We start from the raw sequence: 13,584 nt of genomic DNA, 5'->3' as shown, positions 1-13,584 counted from the left end.
TTTTAATGTAATAATTGTTTTCAAATTAAATATGTTTAACTTTTTCAGAAATAAGTTTAAAATGTTGAGATTTATCAACATATTGACTTGAGATTTCTTGGTTATGCTCAGTTTTTCACTCATTTCACTTTTTCCTATGATTTATTCAATGTGTTTATTATTTGTTTTATTGTTCCTTGAGAAAATTCCAGTTTTGTTGGTAGTCTTTCTATTAGTATTTAATTATAATTTTTTGATATTTTTGTCTTGGTTTCTTTTCATTCAGTTTTTCACTCTATGCAAATTCTTTGTCTCTTTAAATGGAATTCTTTTTGAAAATAATTTTCTTTTGAGAATTTCTAGTAGTTTGCTTCTTGGTTTGGGGAGTGGTGGTGAATTTTTACTGTTGTTTTTGAAGAATTAGCTCTTGGTAAGAGGCAACATGTTGTAGTAGAAAGAGCCTTAGAAAAGAGAGATGTGGGTTGAAATACTGCCTCTGTTTCTTACTAGTTATGAAACCGTGGTTAACTCACTTAACTTACCTAAATCTCACTTTCTTCATCTGTAAAATGGGAGTGAAAATACCTGTATGGTATTTTCCATAGACTAAGCAACTTTATAGGGTTGTTCTGAAGATCAAATGAGATCAAATAAACATATAAAACTTGTAAATTTAAATACAATGTAAATGCTAGACACTACTACTCCACTTGCAACTTCTCGTTATTGTTAAAAGCAACTCACATTTCTTATAATGATTTGATATTTATGAAAAAGCTTTCCTCTTGAAGGGAGATAGTGAAACTATTATTACTGGGACTTATAAATGAAGAAACTAAGACTCAGGAAGGTTGAGTGATCATATACCTATAAACTCAGGACTTGACCCCAAGTTTCTCCTGACTCCAAGTCCAGTGCCATTTCCACAAAACCAAGTTACCTATGTTGGGATTGGTGACTATTTCATAGTATAAATGAAGAGGAAAGGTTCCCAAAATTTGCGGTAGAGGAGATACAGAGGGTCTCAATCTGCCACTACAGTGTGTATTCAGAAGCAAATGACCTGGACAATGAGGATCTTGGAAATCATATCATCTCAGGAATGCTTGTGGGATCTGGTGGTATAAAGCCTAGAGAACAGAAAACCAGGAGGAGACATAATAGCTGTCTTCAAGCCAGTTAAAGGACTGAAGAAGTAGATGTGTTGTGTGTTGTTTGTCCAGCAGCGGAACTAAGATCAGTGGGTGAGCATGACATGAAATCAAATTTCATAGAATCACAGACTTTTAGAACCAAAAGAGACCCTAGAGATTCTTTAGGGAACCAAGGTCCAGAGAATTTAAGTGATTTTCTCTGGGTCACAAAGTAATTGATGGTGGAATCAGGGCTAGAACCCATGCTTTCTGCATCTTAGTCTTTTTGCTTTTTTGTTTTTTTTAATAGAATGCTCATTATATGTAACAAAGAACTTTTAAAAACAATTATAGCTATCCAACAATGTGATGACTTCCTTTTAGCCTTGCTCTTTCTTCAAATATGTTTAAACATCAACAGAATATAGAATTTTTGGGTCTGTATGGAAAACAAATTTAAAAGTTTGAAATATTTGTTGCTCAATTGTTTTTCAATGGTGTCTGACTCTTCATGACCCCATTTGGGCTTTCCTTGGCAAAGATACTGGAATGGTTTGCTATTTCCTTCTCTAGCTCATTTTATAGATGAGGAAAATGAGGCAAATTGGGTTGAGTGAGTTACCCAGGGTCACACAGCTAGTAAGTGTCTAAGGCCAGATTTGAACTCAGGAAGATAAGTCCTCTAAATGCCAGGCCCAGCATTCTATCTGCTGAGCCACTTAGCTGTTGTCGAAGTAGTTGGGGTTTTTTGTTTTTTTTTTTAAAGAAAAAAATGCCTATTCTCAGACAAGAATTAGCTCTTTAGAAGGGTTCTGGTGGTTGATGTGGAGGAGGCAGGAAGTACATAGAGTGGAGATCCTGGGGTCCAAAGATAAATTTCTCCAACCTTTCCATTCAATTGAACAAACACATTAAACACCTATATTTTGCAAGTCATTGTGCCTGAAAGATATGCATGTTCGTCATCCAAGTAATGATTTGCTCTTTTTTTTCCCCTTGGTATTGTAGATTTTTACACTGAAACAAGTGGGCAGTAACACAGAGCAAATGATCTTAATTAACCCTCATGCCCTCAATCTGAAGACCTATAGGCACAAAGTGGAACAAGCCGTGAAATCCTATGAAAGGTGAGCATTTCTGCTGCCCTCTCTGTGGGGATAAGGAGTCAGGTTTCATAGGTAAAACAGCTTTTTCCTTTAAGTACTCCACTCCAACAGAAAGAAGTCGGACCCATACATATTCTTACCCCCATCAAAACAAAATCTTATTTCCCTTTTCTAGGGATACAAAAATTCTTTGTTTGCTATTTCCATAAGCTCATGGTAAGTTTTGTTTTTCTGGTTAGCAGAATAGATTTCATCATTCATTTATCTAAAATTCAGTGAGCAATAATGGTAATAACAGGTCAATGATGATAATATTTCAAAGGGCATGTGTACTTAGCTATATTCTTTTAAAAGTATTTTTGGCAGGAAGGTGATGGAGGTAACTATAACTATAACTAAACTATTGCAGTTTTTTCCCTCTTGAAATAAGTCAGTGTCAATACCCAGTCAAGAGTATCAGTCTTAATAGGCTGGAAAACTACTCTTTTCTAGTGTTGAGGCTCATGAAGTATTTATTTTCCACTAATAATCAATTGTTATCATTTTTAAAAGTTTCTTTGATGCCTTTTGTTTTTACAACACTATTTCCCCATATACCACCCATGCCACCAAACACAACAACAATAATGAAAACCCCAATTAAGTTCTTTTCATGTATATATTTTTTGATTCTTTTTGGATGGAATTCTCATTCTGTTTATTAAAACTTATGAACTTCATATGTCTTCATTTGTTCATATGTCTTTCCGCATTTCTCTGAATTCCTCATATTCTTAAAATTTCTTATAGTGAATGAACGAATTAAAAAAAGTAGTTTTAAGCTATTACTATTCACCATGCATTGTGCTAAGTCCTGGGGATACAAATACAAAAATGAAAGAATCCCTGCCCTCAAGAGCTTTCATTCTAATGGTGACAATTACTCTCCAGTGATGACCCAGGAAGGGTATTTTGTTTAGAAAGTCACAGGGATGGTGAGTGGAGCCACCGGGAGTTGATTGAGACTTTCTCTCCAATAGCAGTGGCAATATTGATTTTATAGTGATTTATAGAAGAAAATGTGGAGAGTGGTGGGCAGTTGGGGATTGAGGTGGAAGAATCATACATGTTGCACGACAAAGGGCATGATGGCCAGGGTAAAATGTGAAGCATGGTTGGGGCTTGACTAGACATAGTACACTATGGTGTAATGATTTTCTGTTTAACTCATATGCCACAATTTATTTAGCCATTCACCAATCAATGGGGATTCGCTGTATCTCCAGGTTTTTTTGTTTTGTTTTGTTTTTTTTGGTCACCACAAAAAGTCTCAGCATTTAATTAGAAATTTAATGTCTCTGAGTGTAAACATGGAAAGCCTCCCTAAACTTGACCTTTCCTGACCTGGCAGGCTGAAGAAATATCTTTCAAGTTCTCATGCCTCTGCTGCTACAAAGCTCTTTGACCTTAGCCAAGTAAACTAACCCAACTGAGCCTTAGTTTCTTCATCTGTTCCCACTGCCTTCAGAGAATTGTTCTAAGAATAAGATGACATGAAGACCTAGATTTGTTTTGAAAAGTTAAAAGTACTGTATTATAACATATTGAACACCATGTTGTACCTAGCACCGAGCCAGGTTCTGTATGCATCAACAAAGAATTTACAATTCAATAGGAAGAGAAGAATGACACATGAAAAACAATGTCAACGCATGTTAGCAATTTTTTTCAAGAAAGTTCAAAACATTTTAAAGCATTATATAACTAAGTCTCCCGCTAACTCTGAAAGGAAAGGAGAAGTACATATTGTTACGTCGTTTTCTCCACTTTTGAGGGAGAGAGACAAAAGTGGAAGGTAATGTACTAGAGTGGAAAAAGCATTGATTCTGAGAGTCAAGACACTTGCATTCTCTTCTTGGCTCTTCCATCAGCCAACTGGGTGATCTTTGACAAGTAACTGGTCCGTGCTTTCCTCTTATGTAAAACAAAAGAGGGCCCCTTGTCAACTCTAAGATTCTGTGTCTTTAGGTTAGAAAGCGTTTAAGTGACTTCTCCAAGATCACACAGCAGATGTGTTCATCAGGGAGGTCCCACTGAACTAGGATGACTTGGTTTGCTGAGTGTTTGAATTTTTCTTGGCTTAGCTTAGGAGAGGCCCCTCCAGATTGTGCTGTACTAGCACGTCTTGAGGTCTTACCAAACTGCTTCCCCTCTGGGGGAGAGAAGTTTGGTTTTCTTTCTTTTATCTTATGTGTTCTTTATGCTATTGTTTGTTTTCCTTTTTTTCCCCTTTTTTAATTATTTTGGGAGATTTGGAAGGTCAAATTCCTATAAGCACCAATATAGGCATGATCCTGAAGGACTTTGTGTCACAGACTGTCTGATGTGAATGTAAACTCTGGATTCATCCAACTACCAGAGGTCTGGATTCCTCTCCCCCCTCCCAAAAGTGTTAATTTGATTTTCAGAGTGTCTAAGAGCTATGCATGGCGGATCTTCCTGGTACTTTTAGTTTGATGCCTTAGGAAAGGAATGCTGCAACCTTCCCTAGTATTCACAGGCCTAGTCTTTATTGTGAGTTAGTCCTATTTGTAGACCTGGTTTAATGGGCCAAGATGGGCAAAAGATATTTAACTGTGAGAAGAGCATAAGAGCTTCCTCAATAGATTTCCCTGATCAGCTTACTGAGCTTACAACTTATGTCCTGGACTTTTGATTGTATCTCCCTTAAGAGTTAGGCATGCCTATTGGCAGCTCAATGAGAAGACTAAAGTTATATGAGTGAGTCTTAATGATCTGGATTGCCCCAGACTCTTGATTGATTCAGACTCTTGAGAGGCTGAACTCTTGTGGAAGGAACCTATGAAAGGGAGCTGAGAGACCACTTTCTGGTGTTTGTTTTGTTTGTTTTTTTGTTTGTTTGTTTTTTGCCCCTTTTTCTTATGCCCTTTTTAGCAGAGAGCCTCAGAGTGAAGGTGAGGCGGGGGTGGCTCCTAGCCCAAGCGCTTTTAAGGACTTTGACACTGCATAGGCCTACTTGTGCTGCAGGCCCTCAAGGCCTGAGTGGAGTTCCTAAATAAAGTCATTCAGAAACCCCTGCTCCCTAGTCCAAGGAGGGAATAGGGTGGGGAATTTCCTAGGCAGGGTTTTCCTGGAATGTGGCTTCTAAGTCAAAGAAGGGAAATTTCCTTGTGGGAATTCCAAGTTTGTGGATATGGCCTTTTATTGAAAGAAGAAAAATCTCTTTGACAGTATGCCTATCAGAGAGAAGAAAATTTTCCACAGGGCCCCTGGTGCTAGCAGGACAAGCAACAAGGAACTAAGCAGGGGTGGGGAGGGAACCTGAGGCCTTGAGGTCACAGGTGGCCTTCTAGGTCCTCAGGTGCAGCCTTTTCACTGAGTCTAAGTTTTACAGAACAAATCCTTTTATTCACGAGATTTGTCCTGTGAAGTTTGGATTTAGTCAAAGAGTCGCATTTGAGGATCTAGAGGGCCACGTATGGCCTTGGGGCTGAAGGTTCTCCACCCCTGGAGGAGCAAGGAACTTGGACTTTGCTCTCTACTCTTATGATAAGTTATATGGCTTGTGTATGATAAGATGGGGGAGGGGGAGTTACCTGTCAGCCCCTATTATGTTCCTCTTCCAGGGGAGTCCATGCCCCTAGAGGGTCACTTTGTGCTTAATGAGACACTCACCAGAATGTTGGTGTGTTACCTACCTGGCAAACCCAAGTATAGGTCTCCTCTAAACTACAGTGATGCTACAAGTCTGGGGGGGCTTCTAAATCCATCCTAGGGGGGAAAGGGAATCACCAGAAGGTCCAGGAATTTCTCCAAAGGCAACCTTAAACTCTTTCAGATTTTCCTTCAGAGGTGAGTCCAAATCATGGGGAGGTCCTGAGTTTAGAGGATTTTAGAACCTAGTGGAAAATACGAATCATGAGATAAGAAAAAAAAAATTGTACTGTTTGTCTATGAGTAATTCTAGGCCCTTTATATTTTTTTGTATTTGTTTATAGGATTTTGTACATTATTTGGTAGGGTAAAAGTTGCCTAGCATCTAATGTTTGCATCGCTACCATGAATGCTTGTTGGAAAATGTTTGTGGAGATGTATAAACAACATAGGTTTTGAGATTTTCCCAGAGGAAACTCTTGGGGGAGCGAGCATAATGATCCTTAGAGGGTGAGATATGAAAGCTCCCAATACTGGACACAGTGAGTCCAGAGCTCACTCAATGAACTACAGGTTACAAATAAATAACAAAATCTAGAATAAAGCCTGTATTGTCTAAAACAATATCTACATTATTGTTGATATTATTAAGAAATAAATCTCCTATTAATTGTCATGGAAAAGTCTGTATTTCTTTTTGGGAAAGGTCTTTTTTTATTTAGTGTAAATGTGAATTTTTCCTTCTGTTTTTAAAGAATGTGTAAAATAGTAAAAATGTATTTTGAAATACATGTTTTATTACAGGATAATGTTTCTGGTTAGTTCTTCAAAGCAGACTAAAGTAACCCTGAACCTCTAAACATTATTTTGTTCTAACCTCCAAGGTATTGCTACTAATATTCATTTTTTTATTGTTTTTATTAGTTTTATTTATACTTTAATTCTTTTTAATGATGGCCGTGATTAAAATAGAATAATCCAAAGACCCTTAACATTAACCAAAGTCATGTTATAAACCAATTATTCCATTCATCAAATCCCTATATTCTTTGTATACCTAATATTTACAAGGCACTCTGGGGACAGAGAATTCTCAAGACATGCCCTTGTAGACTTTATATTCTAACAGGGGAAATAAAACCCAAACATAAATAATTATAACGACAATAAAATGTGAACAGGAAATAAGAAAGGTATTAAGTGATAAGAAAGTTCAGAGAGAAGGATTACTTCAGTATTTTCAGTGCCTATATATTTAAAGGATAGTAGAAAATTAAGATATTTACTTAGATAATTTGTACAAAAAGTCTTTCATTTGAAATATCCTCAAAGGAAAAGATCTTGTCTCACTGAAATTTTCTCTCTCCCCCAGTGACTAACACAGTACTACGCATACTGTAGTGATTCAATAAACATTTATTGAATTGAATGAACGACTTTACTCTGTGGGTTTCATGCCTAGATAGATATTGTAAGGGTAGGGTTAATTCTTGGGCCATCTTTGAGTCTAGGTAAGATTAATATAAGTTCTGAATTCATAAAACTAAGATTTGTTGTTAAAGCATGAAAGTTTTTGTTTTGTTTTGTTTTAACTTGTTTCTAGTGCTGTGGTTGCAAATCCATGCTCCTGGTAATTGAATTGGCAGGAATTGCAGTTCAGCCTTCTGAATGATAATCAGTCACAAATTTGTTTTACTGAATCAGGAAAGAGGGTAATTTTTGGCACAAGTAGGTGTGAAGAGTACAGGAAGTTACACTATTAATGTCATTGATAGCAAGTCCTCATTCAAATGTCACTTATATAAAATTAAAATGAAGAATAACTGGTAGGGGCAATATTGCAGGATCATAAAACTTGAGATTGTCTTATGGTTCACTCAGTCCAACTCCATCATTTTACAGATGGAGAAAGTAAGTCACAGCTCAGTCACTTGCTTGTGATTATACTGTTAGTTCATAGAATGTTAGAACTGGAAGGCCTTGGAGGTCATCTCTTCTGACTGTGGTACAGTGGAAACAGGGGAACTAGGTGGCACAGTAGATAGAGTGCTGGGTTTGGACTCAGGAATACTTATCTTTGTGAGTCACCTAACCCTGTTTGCCTCAGTTTTCTCACCTGTAAAATGAGTTGGAAGAGGAAATGACAAAGCACTCCAGTATCTTCATCAAGAAAAACCCAAATGGGGTCACAAAAAGTCAGACGTGAATGAAGAATAACTGACTAAGAACAATAATGGAAACAGTGCCTGATTTGTATTCAGGGGCCCTCAGTTTGAATTTCTGCATCCCTCTCTTGTGTCCCTCTTCATCCTTCTGGGAGGGTGCTGCATCTGGAGGGGAGTGGTCCCTATGTGATACTCACTCCCCATATTTCCTCGGGAATACCCCATGATCTCTGTCCCATCCTTGGGGAAGAGCCTCCCTTTTTCTGTCTTGTGTTTTTCTTTTAAAAAAAAAATCTATCAATAAAGCACTTTACAATCTCTGGGGGAAAAACAAAAACAAAACTGAGGCAAACAGAGGTTAAGCGGCTTGCCCGACTTTCTAGCTCTAAAGCCAATGAATTTTCTCAGTTTATAGATGAAGAAATGGAGTCTAAAGAGATGAAGTTACTTGGCCGAAATCACAGTTCCTAACACGTGTGACCTACACACAAACTCAAGTCTTTTGATTCCTAGTCTAGCGTTCCTTTGATTCTCCCACATTCTAGTTAATAACAGCCAGGACCAGAATTCATCTCTCACGTATGCAAAACCAGTTCTCTCCCCATTATATCACACAGTTTTACATGTCCTTGAACCAGAGCTGTGAAGAAGAAAACTAAGAAAACAATAAGATAGATCAGGAAAATATGATCTTGGGAAGACATTCCCAAATGACCAATCTGATCATCTTTAGGGCTGCAAAATACAGCAAGTTAAATATGAAAATAGGTTTAATATGAATGTATATGTTGAGCTTATATCAATTTACATGCCATCTTGGGGTGAGGGGAGGGGATAGATGGGGAGAAAATTTGGGACTCAAAATCTTATGGAAGTGAATGTTGAAAACTAAAAATAAATAAATTTATTTTTTAAAATACAGCAAGTTAAAAGTGTCTGCATAAGACTTTTTAATATTTTTATATATTTTTATATATTTTTATATATTTTTATATTCTGAATATGCTCATTCTTATTTCTAACAGTAGATGAAACTTATGGGATTTCTGTAGACTAAATTCTTACATGAATTCTAATACATACACTGATGGACTTGTTCGAGGAGTTGTTGTTCAGTCATTTTTCAGTCATGTCCAACTCTTTGTGATCCCATTGGGGTTTTCTTGTCAAAGATACTGGAGGAGTTTACCATTTCCTTCTCTAGTTTGCTTTACAGATGAGGAAACTGAGGCAAATAGGGTGAAGTTAAGTGACAAATTACCTGGTATCTTCTAAATATGTGGCATCTTCTAAAATGGTGGTCCTAGAGCGAGCATCCTATGTAGCATAGTAGCAGACTGGGAGTCAAGAGATCTGGATTTTCCCTTCAGCTCTATTACTGACTAGACCTTGGATGAACTACTTCTTTTCTCTAGGCCTCAGTTTCCCCAGAGGTAAAAGAAAGAAATTGAGCTAGAAAATCTCCAAGGTTCCAGCCAACACTAACATTTTATGATTTAGTGATTTAATTCTGTCTCCACCATAGCTCCCCATTTTTTGTTCTTCTAGATCAGGTAGGAGGACAACTCCAGCAAGGGAGGTTAGGGCAGAGTTCCTCCTTTTCTGAAGAGAAAAAAAAAAGAAACCACATCAAACCCCATTTTCCTTGCAAGTCCTTTTCTATTAACCTCCTCATGCTATGGAGGGTCTATCTGAGGAGGCTCTGTTGGCGGACTATAAGCCTTGTTGTGTCCTACCTAGCAAGAAAGCCTTAGAATATGGGTCCAGTGACAGACAGTATCTCTGTTTTCTAAAGACCCAGAGACACTCATCACCAGCTTCATAGCATCCTAGATTAAGAGCCAACAGGGATCGTCAGGGCCATCCAGTTGAACCCTTTCATTTTGCAGAGGGGAAAACTGAGGCCTGGGAAAATGAAATCACTGAATCAAAGTCACACAGGGAGCAAGAGACAAAGGCAGGCTCCAGAGTGCTGAAATTTTGGGCTCCCAAAGACTATCTTGCAGAATGCGGAAGAATTGTACCCATGGAGAGAGGATAGTGCAAGATCATAGGGTTACAGAGAGAAAAGATCCATCTGGTTCAACTTGTTTGTTGAAAACGTAAGGAAATTGAGGCCCAGGGAAATCAAATGATTTGCCCAAATCTCCCAAGTAGTAAATGTCAGAGGTGAGATCCAAACCAAGGTCCTCTGAAAGAGCTCGTACTCTCGCTGCACTGATGAAATCAGATCCGTGGAGTGTTGAAGTGAGCCTGGTCAGGTGGTTTCTTATCCGAGTGTGACCAGGAACTCTTTTCTTGAGTTTACCAGCCTTGGGTTTACATAATTGAGTCTGGTTCTAAGGCTTCCCTTGGCTTTGCCAAGAAACCTAAAGAGATTTCTACAAATCCATCCGTAACTCTGCACAAATCCTGCTCCTGGGTGGAAGATGATCTTATCCAAGGTAATTTCACACGTCAGTGACCAAGGGGACATGCCGCTCAACCACTGTGCTCACAACCCTGAGCCCTCCCCAAAAGGATGTGTTTGATGACTTTGCCTTTGCTTAGTTGTGTCAGACTCTTTGTGACCCCCTTTGGGGTTTTCTTGGTAAAGGTTCTTGAGTGGTTTGTCATGTCCTTCTCCAACTCATTTTGCAGATGAGGAAACTGAGGCAAACAGGGTGAAGTGACTCGTCCAGGGTCACACAGCTAGTAACTGTCTGAGGCTGAATTTGAACTCAGGAAGATGAGTCCTCCTGACTTCAGCCCCAGTACTTTATACACTCTACCACATAGCTGCCCATTTTGCCTTTATAAGTAATTTATACTTGTAGCCTTATGATCGTCACCTTTATACACTAAATGCAATACAAGGCTGAATAAATTGTTGCTGGTTTTGTTTTTGAAAACAGGCGCTTAAATCTGCTCATTTGGAAAGCATTTTCTCCAGAAGAAAGAGAAAAGTAAGTTGTTGTATCACCTAATCACTTCCTAAGGCTATAATCAAAAGGCATTCTGTGGCATTAGACTAGCCCTTAGCTTTGCTTATTCAGTCAGCAATAAATAAATAAAGGGTGACATTTAACCCTGAATTTGTGTGTGCATTAAGAATCCATTCAGTTCTGACTTGATTGTTCATTATTAGATGTTGAATTCTGCTTTCTTTGAAGGATATGTAATTTCAGGTTTGAGAGATAACATTGGGCAAAGGGGATGTAAACAACTACAAATCCTTAGTCTAACCTGACATAAGACATAGGTGTTCCACCTCATGGGCTTTCTGATATGGAGGAGAATGAAACTGATAAAGGAAATTCTCTCCCCATCCTCCTCCAGTCTTCTTTACTTCTGCTCCTTTACAAAAGAAAGTAGATTTTCAGGTAGTATTTTACTTCTGTATTCTGATATAGAGCATTGGGAGGATTGGAAGGATGGCTCTGAATCAGTCAGGAGTCATAAAGCCAGTTTACATTTGAGATAAGAATTTTCTGGAATATAGATTTTAATATATCCCTCTGCTCCTCACAACTGTACTTGAATTTCCACAATGTTGCTTGGGTTAACCCGATATATGAAAGGCTTGTTTTATATCTCACTGTAGAGATAATAACACCTCCAATCCCTTTCTCCATTCTTCTCTTTCTCCCTCTGACTTCCCCTTTCTTTTTCTCTTCTCTTCTCCTTTTCCTCACCATTCTTCCTTCTTCCTCCCCCCCATTTCCTCTATAATGCATTCACCTGTACACACATAACACACCCTAACTTCTGAGTTTCTGAAATGATAAAAAAAAAAAACTGGAGAGAGAGAGAGAGGGAGAGATTAGAGTGAACATTTATTAAGCACTTACGATGTGCCTGGATTGGAGATACAAATACAAACATGATAATCCCTGTCCTCAAGGAGTTTATATTCTAATGGGAGGGGGAAAGACATAACACAAAGAGGAGCTGGAAATTGGAAGGGGTGGGGCCAGGATAGGTCTTTGGTCATCAGACACACTAGCTAGACAAGCAGTCCCATAAACTAACAATTTCCTCTTGGAAAGTTTAGTTTCCATTCTTTTCGAGCCCTAAGATGGAAATACAAAGAACAGATGGAGCATGTGGGCTGCCAAAGGAAAGAGTCTGACTGTTTGTAATAAATCAAAAAAGAGCCCATGTCTTTTTTGAAATGCAGCTACTGAATTTCTCTCCTTGTCACCCCGGGGCTTGAGGGTAGGAAAGTTCCCAGAGCCGCTTGCTCTGTACTTTTTAATTCTGAGCCCCCAGAGAAAGGCATGGGCTGAACATGTGTTCTTGCTTTGTTGGGGAGGATAATTGGTTTATCAACATTCCGTCTATAAAGAGTCCTGGGTAGATAAATGTCAATTGACGTGTGATTATAACTGCCAGCTAGCATGTGTTAAGTACTTTGGTAGAGGTTTTTTATTTTTTTTTATGAGGAAGCTTACTAAGATGCATCCAAATAATCATTTATTAAGGGCCCATGTATACCATAAAAAACACATGAAGATGATCCAGTGTCTAGAACACACTGGATCATCTTCGTGTGTTTCTTATGTTATTTTTTCCACTTAGGTTTAAAATACAGGAGCCAGTTCAATACTTGGAAAATAAAGAGGCAATACAGGAGGCCTTACAAGAGGCGAACTGGCCCATTTCTCTGGAAGATGTGTTATTATTGGAAAATGAGATCCAGGCTGGGAATACCTATATCCAGCAGACTAAGGAAATCCAAGAAGCGACTAAGAAGGAAGACTGTCAAGGGGACCAGTCATCTGAGGTGATGCTTGCCCCTGGATTCAAAACTTTCTTCTGTAGTCCTCCTCCTTCCATGCCTTCAGAAGCATTTCCTCTTCTTTGTATGATAGCATGAGATGCGGTCTCTTTGCTTTAACAAAAATGAGGGCAGGTCTGGTCTGGGGAAAGGATGGCTGAATCCCTATACCTGCAATGCATAGAAGGTAAAAATTGCAGCATTGACATTCTTTAATGGGGAAAAATTAGTCAAAACATATTTGCTAATTATCAATTTCCAAGTATATTTAGATCATCATAACTTTTGTTTTTATAACATCACTTGGTTTTTGCAAATGTTCGTGGTCATCAGTCTTCTGGGGTTGGGTTGCCTTTTCTTAGACCCCTGACTCAGGGGTGTGGTTGGACAGTTGTGGCTGCACTTCCTTGGCACATCAAAGCTATTCATTGCTAGCAGAGTCTTCATCTGCTCCTTCTAAGTAGACTGACAGAGCCACCTCTCCCCAACCTTGACCTTGGGGAAAAATCTCTTTTGCAGCATCTTTGGGATTTTTTTCAAAGCCCCACAAAACCTTTTGGTTTCCCAGAAATCTCTCTGACTTCTCCAAAGAGGTGCATAATAGGTAAGGTATTTCTTTTCTTTAGGTGACACACTAATTTAATGATGGAAATAAAAAAAAGTATATTGGAATTTCAACCGCTCCCTTAAAATGTCCTTCTCTTTGTCTGCAAGAAAAATATCCCCCCACCATATTCTTACACTGCAGTGCTGAGTTACAAATAATAACCACTCTCATTTATGCAGAA

The 13,584-nt window shown here is 38.4% G+C and overlaps 1 protein-coding gene across 1 annotated transcript in view; it reads left to right on the top strand.

Annotated features, from left to right (window-relative positions):
- Positions 1-13,584, top strand: part of VWA3B (von Willebrand factor A domain containing 3B) — a 202,179-nt gene that overhangs the window by 149,147 nt on the left and 39,448 nt on the right. The window contains exons 21-23 of the mRNA XM_027856651.1: positions 2,121-2,239; positions 10,932-10,982; positions 12,598-12,802. Of these exons, the coding sequence (XP_027712452.1) occupies positions 2,121-2,239; positions 10,932-10,982; positions 12,598-12,802 (375 nt within the window). The remainder of the gene's footprint in view (positions 1-2,120; positions 2,240-10,931; positions 10,983-12,597; positions 12,803-13,584) is intronic.

The sequence above is a fragment of the Vombatus ursinus genome, unplaced genomic scaffold (genome assembly GCF_900497805.2).
Source record: "Vombatus ursinus unplaced genomic scaffold, bare-nosed wombat genome assembly UNPS02011591.1, whole genome shotgun sequence".
Classification (NCBI taxonomy): domain Eukaryota; kingdom Metazoa; phylum Chordata; class Mammalia; order Diprotodontia; family Vombatidae; genus Vombatus; species Vombatus ursinus.
This window is presented reverse-complemented; position numbering and strand designations above follow the sequence as displayed.